Below are 9578 nucleotides of genomic sequence, written 5' to 3'. Positions count from 1 at the left end.
CCCGGCCCCAGAGTGATTTCTTTTAGTGTATGAGAGAACTACCTCTATTATGTATGAATTAGTAAGGTCATCATCTCCTGTTTTTCAGGGTCCTCATTCTTCATTTGAAACGATATAGCTTTAATGTGGCTCTCTCACTTAACAACAAGATTGGGCAGCAAGTCATCATTCCAAGATACCTGACCCTGTCATCTCATTGCACTGAAAATACAAAACCACCTTTTACCCTCGGTTGGAGTGCACATACGGCAATGTAAGTCCATAAAAGAGAATGTCTTTTCATTCCCTTTTGAAGTAGAAGGACTTTAGTATCCAATCAAAAGACTAAATAAACTAGATAACACAGCTCCAAGGTAAAATCACATCAGATTTTAATTTTGCTTTACTTTGGAATTTAGTGTTAAATTGCTACCTGATTGAAGTAATTGAAGAAAGGGCTTAAACAAAATTCTTCCAAGTTCATTTAGCTGCCTTTCATAACGAGGTGCTTTTTTAGAAAGTGCTCTTACTCTTTTAGACCACTAGAAGATAGTTTGATACACTTTGGGAATATAAATCAAACTTGGGTGATCATAAGAGTCACCTGGACACTAAAAATACTGATTTCTATGTTTTTTCCCTGGAGGTTCTGTTTCAGTAGATCTCAGATAGGGTGTGGGAATCTATTTTGAACAAATGGTGCTCACTTCGGCAGCACATATACTAAAATTGGAATGATACAGAGAAGATTAGCATGGCCCCTGCACAAGGATGAGACACAAATTCATGAAGCGTTCCATATTTAAAAAAAAAAAAAAGAACAAATGCCTCAGCTAACTCTTTAGGACATGAAGATTTGACAAACAGTATACTGAATGTTACACTGGAACCCCAAAAATAGATTGTGCCTTCATAAGTATATTATCACCAATGTGAAGAACTTAAATCATTCCGAGAAATTTTTGAAGAACAAGTTACCTTTTCTATAGGTTTTGCTTCGTCGCGTGTGCTGGGAAGACTTTAGGACTTTTTTGATGTTTCTCTTTTTTCTACATACTTGCATTACTTTGGAGCCATATACTGAGTCATTCTTTTCTGTACTTGAACACTAGTTTGATAGAATCATAAAGGTCTAGAATTTTAGAGGTAAAGAGATATTAGTTATTTTGTCCAAATCCTTAATTTTACAGAAGAGATCCGAGGAAATTAAATGATTTTCCTAAGGTCATATATACAGTTAGTAACCAAAAGAGCCAGATTTCTTAGGTAAAATGAAATAATAGACATTTCGGAAAGTGAATGAACATTTGCCAACATGATTTGATGCAGTTTTATAAAATGTCCTTTGGATTTATAATTGAAATATATACTACATCATATAAGTTTACATTAAAGTCCTCAAGAGTCTACTAAAAAAAGCATGTGCCCAGAGTTTAGCATTTCTGGTTTTTTTTCTCTTATGGCTTTTCTTTGAAATAAATGTTTTTGCTTGGTGCAAACTGCCCTCTGCTGGTAGAGCTATTACTCTTTCTGGCAATAGGACTGTATATGATACCATCAGTATAGGATCTTTATGATCACAGACCTGAAACCAGGTTATTTGATGCTACAGTTTAATAGCTTTAAGACCTTGGACAAATTCCTTAATTTGTCTGTAGGGAAGTTAGTAGGGCGGTTGTGAACATTAAATGAGCTAATATACATAGAGTTCTTAGTACAGTACCTGATGTCTACTAAGTCCTCAATAAATGAGAGCTATTATTATTTATTGCTAAAAGTAAGGAACATTTTAAAACAAGGTACTTTTTGGCCAGGCGGGGTGGCTCATGCCTGTAATCCTAGCACTCTGTGAGGCTGAGGCAGGAGGATTGCTTGAGGTTAGGAGTTCAAGACCAGCCTGAGCAAGAATGAGACCCCATCTCTACTAAAAATAGAAAAAATTAGCCAGGCGTGGTAGTGAGCGCCTATGGTACCAGCTACTCAGGAGGCCAAGGCAGGAGGATCACTTGAGCCCGGGAGTTTAAGGTTGCTGTGAGCTAGGCTGATGCTACGGCACTCTAGCCCAGGCAACAGAGTGAGACTCTGTCTCAAAAAAAACCAAAATAACAAAAAATAAAATAAAATAAAAAATAAAACAAGGTACTTTTCCCCAAGTTGTTCTTTTCATATGCATTACCCTTGACTTTGTTTCCAATTCTGTTTATTTAGAGTGTGGATCAGGGAAAGCCTAGAGATGATATTTCATTTTCTCATTTGGCCTCTATTACTAGTAATTTTAAAAATGTTATAATTGTTTGCTTTTTCAAGAGGACATATAAGGGATTATAGTACAGAATATTATATAAGTTAAATATTAGATATTTCTTTAATAATGCATTTGTATACATTATATATTTTCTAATTTTCTGATAGTTCTAGACCATTGAAAGCCTCTCAAATGGTGAATTCCTGCATCACCAGTCCTTCTACACCTTCAAAGTGAGTTACATTTCTTTGTACCCAAAATCTGTATTTTTAAGGATTTGGCTTACCCTAATCTCCAAGATTGCCCCATTCCTTTTTCTTTATAGTTTCTCTTTTTGCATGATAATTGCTCTGGAGTACCGATACTTGGATTTTACTGAATCTGATTAAGAGTATAGTCAAAGGTGTAACAAATTTTTAAAGAGTGACACAAGTTTAGCTGATTCTCTAATGTTTTGTCTTAAAACTTCTTAAAACTTCCAATTTGTTAAAATGTAATATTTTCATCCTAAAACTCTAGAAATTGACTGATGACAGGGGATTCTAGGGATCAAAGGGATAAAATAACCCCAGTTAGTCTGAAGCACCCTTCTTCAAAGATAGGCATGGGATCCCAAAGCCTCTTTTTGCCTCGGGTTAGCCAGTCTGGGATTTCTTGTCTTCAACGCTGAATAGGAGATATTCTGAAAGGGGACAAGACAAACAGGCATTGCAATGCAGCTATTCTACAAATGCCTTATGTTTTTTCTTTCATACCAAAAATTTATCCAAGGAGGGAAGCAAATGATTTTTTTAAAATATATCTCTTCTAAGATTTTACTGGAGGAGTTCTTGATTTGACAATTCCAATTGATTTGTTGTCATTTGACTTTGAAATTCATTTTTCTAAAAATGTAATGGCCCAAAGTACTTTTAGCGAAGAGACACTTTTATTGTTTAAGAGCTTTTGGGGGGCTTATATAACCATAAAATGACATTTGGGAACTGCTATTTTCTTTTCCTCCTGTTAATTATTTTTCAGTGCAATTAAAACCAGATGACTAACATGACTAGAAATGTGAAATGGTACCGATATGAATACTCTTGCCCGTTCTCAAGATACAAATGAGCAATACCACTTGGCTGCTTAGAAAGTGAGCAAGTGATGCATTTAAAGGATGAATATTTTTCATTGCTACAGGCAAGCTGCCTTCTGTAAATATAGTAATTATTAATGGAATGCACTCTTTATGTACCATATCACTATAACTGCAAGAGAGAGATGGTTTCACTGGGCATCATTGTACCTTGGCATGGTCATCTGTTCTCCAGGGTCTACTGGTATGAGAATTTGAGGGTTAATCTATAAAGGATTATTAGGCCCTAGAAGACCTGTCATGCTGATCAAACTTAAAAGAGGCTGAGTTATGAACCAGAATACCATTGGTTCTTCTACAGTGTCCTTTTGTTACATTTGACACTGGTATAAGTAGCACCAGATGTCACCCTCCTTCAGCAAAGTATTTACCTGGATAAACAAATTAGTATGTTTGAGTTTGCTTGGTGAGCATGAAATCAGAAAAGAGGAATTAAGATGGCTAATTGGCTACTTCTAAGTTATACTAAAAACCCTTTTGAAGACACAATGGGAGGCTATTCAAGTGTTCAGGCTGGAGTGCAGTGATATCCTTGCAGCTCTGAGCCGTAGACTTTGCTAGGGCTTATCACTGACCACTTGCCTCTTTTCTTTGATCTACATTGCTGTGCAATCCTCCTGATTTCCATTGTAGTCTCTTATTTCTTGGTGCCATTATTCTATATGTTTATTTAGTTTTTACATTTAGGTTAATTACATTTTTCCAATTTTCATTTTACCTTTTTTTTTTTAGTATAGCATATGAATTTTTGTTACCCTCCATCAAAGAAAGTACTTGTTCTTTGACTGTTACCACTTTTTCCTTTATTTTCAGCTCACCTAGAAGACAACACAGTAACACCTTACTTATCTCTAGTATCGATCATTTTGGATGAAAATTTTTCTAAAATGTATTATTCCTTATATTCTTAGATAAAATACACTGAAGATAATTTAAGTATATCTTAATGACCAAGAATTAACAACATTATTAAGTATCAGCTATTACACTGTGTTTCAACATGATATTGCCCTGAAAGGCTCTTAATTATTATAAGACAGTTTACTTTTACATTAAAAACTATAGTTCTTTTTTGCCCTTTTTGTGGTATTCTCTTTCATTTCCTAGCTCTCATTTCTTGATGAACTTGCTACTCTATTTTATAAATCATTTCCTGGGAAAGAAAGGGTCCCTGTAAGTGCATGGGCTTTGGAACTGCCTTGCTCAGAAGCCTTTTTTCTTTCTTTGGAATCCCTGTGTTCTGGAAGGTACAGGTTGCCAGAACTCTGACCTACAGATAAGTGGATAAGTGGAATGTTATTGTTATCTTAAAAGTGCATGGATCATAATTTAAAAGATCAAAAATTAGTCCTCATGCACTTTGTTGTCAAAAACATTTATTCATTGCTATGCCTGCATGAATTCACTAGAGACTTACTTTATAAAGACAAACGCAAACTTCAAGGGGGTTGATCATTTAAAAGAAAAAAGGCACAAAGTGATTGGTTTACTGATGGTATATAATAGCATAAGAGTTGTCCAGTTTTTAAAGCATGGCTCTTTTGGACTGGGGCAGAGGCAATACTTAGATATACCTCTTTTGATATATCTTTTTTCTCTGAAATAATTTTTCATAATGGCAAAGCATTTTTTTTTTTTTGGTATTTATACATCAAAAGATTAACAAAGAAAAATGTTTATCAGACTTACATAGGTCTTTTTTCTTAATTTACAGGAAATTTACCTTCAAATCTAAGGGCTCCTTGGCTTTATGCCTTGATTCAGACAGTGAGGATGAGCTGAAACGCTCTGTGGCCCTCAGCCACAGACTTTGTGACGTGTCAGGCAATGAACAGCAGCAGGAAGTCCTGGAAAAAGTAAGTAATCTTGCATCAAAACATTTGACAAAGATTTTTGTAGCTCTTATTGTCCAAACAAATGCCTTTTATAACCATGATCAGCAAACTTAATAAAGATACAAGATAAATCATAAACTCAATGGCTCCATTCAAACACTAATTTTAAGGAGATGCTTTCTCTAACTACAAAAACCAGTCTGTTTACAGGTGGATCAAGACTTTTAAGAAAGAAAAGTTTTTATCAACAGAGCAACCAAGTAATCTACTTGTTTAAATTATGAATGTATAGATACTGCTATATCAAGATACTGCTATATCATCTTCTATCTTGACACTTACTGAGAGTTAATACTTTGAAGATCTAAGCTTTTCTAGGTGTTTGCATCATCTCATGCTACTGTGTTTTATAAACCTCCTTTTTTGTAAAATAATAGAATTATTTTAGCAGTTATTTTTTTGTTGTGAGTTGTTCCCCGTCTCACTTTAAAGCTAGAGGTAATTTGTCTTTGCTCACCTTGAATGAGAAATGAAAGAAAGTTAAAAATCATCCCAGAAATGAAAGTTATTTGGAAAATAATTTCTGAATATTTATATAATCTTGATGTAGTTTTTATTTTTCTCATTTATTTTTGCGAATAGGACCAGCCAATATTTAAAATGGAATAGTATGTGTAATGATAGAATATTTACAATATAATCCATGTATATCTGGAAGAAAATAAACTAAAAATACTAATAGAAATTATTTCTCAGTAATCTATTTTGAGTGAATTTATTTTTTGTGTGTGGTTTTACAAAATTTGCGCCTTTTTTTTGAGATAGAGTCTCGTTCTATCACCCCAAGTAGAGTGCAGTGGTGTCGTCATAGCTCAGACTCTGGGCTCAAGCGATCCTCCTGCCTCAGCCTCCCAAGTAGCTGGGACTACAGGCACATGCCACTATGCCTGGCTAATTTTTCTATTTTTAGTAGAGACAGGGTCTCACTCTTGCTCAGGTTGGTGTCAAACTCCTGAACTCAAGTAATCCTCCTGCCTTGGCCTCCCAGAGTGCTAGGATTACAGGCGTGAGCCACCTCACCCGGCCCCAAATTTGCACTCATTAATTGAGAAAACTAATCATGTATCTTTAAGTAGTTACTAATTTAAAAATTAGGCTTGCCAATGGGTTTATATATTGGTTATTGATTGTTAAATAACCCAAAGTGTCGAAGAAAGGAAACTTTTTAGAAATAAAATGAAGTCACCACTTTAAGCTTCTAATTAAGACTGCTATGTTTGTAGGTATTCCGGTTTCCTCTAAAAGTAACTCTCTTCTTCAGGGTTCAAAATTATGCCAAATAGAGCCTGATAAGTCTGAATTGGAAAACTCAGGATTTGACAGAATTAGTGAAGAAGAGCTTCTAGCAGCCGTCTTAGAGATAAGTAAGACAGAAACTTCACCATCTCTGAGTCATGAAGATGATGAAAAACCAACCAGCAGCCCAGACACCGGATTTGCAGAAGATGATGTTCAAGAAATGCCTGAAAATCCAGACACTATGGAATCTGAGAAGCCCAAAACAATCACAGAGCCAGGTAGGTTTAATGAAGATAAACATCTGTTAAAACATAGCTGTTCCAAAGCCTTATAGTGACCAGTGGCTTCTAAATAACAGAAAGTGAAGTGGATCAGAGCTGATAATATTTTATGCTTTATTATAACAGAGCTGACAATATTGTATGCTTTGTTATAAAAAGCTTTAAAAAATGAGAAGTAAATATTGTGACTACTATACAGATTCTTGGTAAAGTATACCATTTCCCTTGAGATGTACATCAGGAGTAAAGTTAGCATTCTTATGTACATTTAATAAATGTTTTTTTCAGTTTTGGGATACTTTTCTCACCACTGTTATCTTAGAAATTCATATAATTCATTATTTTTCTATATCTGAATTTTTGCCAAGTTTTAGTAAATAATTCATGTTCTCCATCCTCTGCTCAATGCATTAGCTTTTCTATGTTTAGATATACAACTACTTACCATTGTGTTACAATTGCCCACAATACAGGTTTACAGCCTAGGAGCAATAAACTATACCATATAGCTTGGGCACTCAGTAAGCTGTAGTGTCTAGGTTTGTATGAGTGTACTCTATGATGTTCGTACAATGAAATCGCCTACCAACACATTTCTCAGAACCTATCCCCATCTTCAAGTGACACATGACCATACAGATGATGTAAAGTGCTATACACACATAAAATTATTTTTGGTAATTTTTATTCTATTTTTGTTATTTCTTAAGCTATCAATGAGAACAATAGACCTGAGCCTCCTTGCCTTTCCTGTGGGTATTTAGAGATTTTTAGGTAGAATATTTTTACTATCTCCTCCTGTGACCAATTCTAATTTTTCTCTCTTGAAAGCTCCAAGATCTAAAAAAAAAAAATATTACTAATGTGTTTCAGGTACACTAGGCCTAGGATTTTGGAAACGAAGAGGATAGAAGAATATCACAAAATTATTTTCTGTATCCTCATAGTCAGAACCTGTTCAAATTTGAATTGTTTCAATTGCAAGTAAAGTAAGAATTATTAGGTCATTAAATATGAAATGTCCATTTATTATATCTCAAACAAGAAGCAGTACAATTAAAGCATGTGTCTAAATTATTGACACAGTTTTGCCATCTTAATGGTAGCTTGCTTATGTCAGCAGCGATGAAGCCTGGAGAACAAGTGGTGATGAAATGGTAAAAGGTATTTTCCACAGCTTATTGGAAATTGAATATTTTTCCTTGCAAGAAGTGGTCCAAAGCCTGGAAGAAGTGGTAGTCTAGTTGGTGCAAGGTCTGGTGAATACAGTGGATGACAGAGAGTTTCCAAGTCCAGCCTCTGTAGTTTGAGCAGTGTTGTTTTTGGTGAGGCGTGGTCTTGCAAGAGGACTGGCCTGTCTCTATTGACCAGTCTCGGCTGCTTAATCACAAGCATCTTCATCATTTCATCCAATTGGTTGCAGTAGATATCCACTATAATGGATTGAACAGGTTTCATGAAGCTGTTGTGGATAATACCAGCGCCGGACCACCAAACAGACACCATTAGCGTTTTTTGATAAATATTGAGTTTTGGACTGTGTTTCAGCACTTCATCTTTATCCACCCATTGTGCTGAACGCTTGCGATTGTCAAAAAGAATCCATTTTTCATCACAGGTAACAACACAGTGTAGAAATGGTTCACCTTTACGTCATGACAGCAAAGAAAGTCAAGCTTCAAAACGATGTCTCTGCTGATGTGGTTTAATTGATGCAGTACCCATCTATCCAGTTTCGTCTTGCCAATTTGTTTCAAATAGTCCAATGTTATTAGAATAGTAATGTCAAACCTTGCTGCTGATTTATGCATAGGTCAAATGGATTTGCCTCCACTACAGCTTTCAGCTCATCATTATCCACCAGGTCACCCACATGGCTCATTTTCAAGATTAAAATCACCAGAACGGAACTTCTCAAACCATTGACACACTGTGTTTATTAGCCACATCCTTCCCAGACACTTCATTGATATTTCAAGCTGTCTGTGCTGCATTGGTTCCACAACAGAATTCATATTAAAAAATAACACAAAATTTTGACTTAACCATGGTTTCACAAAAGTTGCTCTAAAAATTTGAAAAAAAAAATTTGAAAGATAATCACAAGCCAAAATGTACATTTGAAAGAATGAGGATGTACCTTCACAATAGGAAAAAAAAACAAAACAAGAAGTGTCAAAGTGAAATGTCAGCGATATCAACTGTCAAACTTAGTACTTAAGGATATTGGACATTCCATACTTAATAACCTAATAATATGTCATTTAACTAGAAGCAAAAAGCTGATGGTTTTTGTATAGAGTTATTATTCTTTTCCCTTTTATTAAATTTATAATCACTGCCTTTAGATATTACTGGTTAATATTAGTGCTTTTATCCCTTCCTGATTTGCATCCTGCTTTCTGTTCTTTCTTTCAATTCTTTGCTCAGTCCTATAACTCCCTAAAATTAACAAAGAAAGTTATGCTTATATACAGTTAATTCTAGATTATCTGTCCCACTGGAGAACACTGAGGTTATCAAAATCATTAATAATCATAGTTGAGGCTGGGTACAGTGGCTCATGCCTGTAATTCCAACACTTTGGGAAGCTGAGGTGGGAGGATAGGTTGAGGCTGGGAGTTTGAGACCAGCCTGGGCAACATAGCAAGACCCCCATCTCTATAAAATTTTTTTTTTAATTAGCCAAGTGCGGTGGTTTGGACCTATAGTCCCAGCTACTTGGGAGACTGGGGCAAGAGGATTGCTTGAGGCCGGGTGCGGTGGCTCACACCTATAATCCTAGCACTCTGGGAGGCCGAGGC

At 35.4% G+C, this 9578-nt stretch overlaps 1 protein-coding gene across 1 annotated transcript in view; it reads left to right on the top strand.

Moving 5' to 3' along the window:
* Positions 1–9578, top strand: part of USP37 (ubiquitin specific peptidase 37) — a 97376-nt gene that overhangs the window by 77618 nt on the left and 10180 nt on the right. Inside the window, exons 13-16 of the mRNA XM_012642489.1 lie at positions 89–253; positions 2392–2457; positions 5074–5215; positions 6516–6771. Coding sequence (XP_012497943.1) covers positions 89–253; positions 2392–2457; positions 5074–5215; positions 6516–6771 — 629 coding nt within the window. The remainder of the gene's footprint in view (positions 1–88; positions 254–2391; positions 2458–5073; positions 5216–6515; positions 6772–9578) is intronic.

This window comes from Propithecus coquereli, unplaced genomic scaffold (genome assembly GCF_000956105.1).
Source record: "Propithecus coquereli isolate 6110/MARCELLA unplaced genomic scaffold, Pcoq_1.0 Scaffold18, whole genome shotgun sequence".
NCBI lineage: Eukaryota > Metazoa > Chordata > Mammalia > Primates > Indriidae > Propithecus > Propithecus coquereli.
This window is presented reverse-complemented; position numbering and strand designations above follow the sequence as displayed.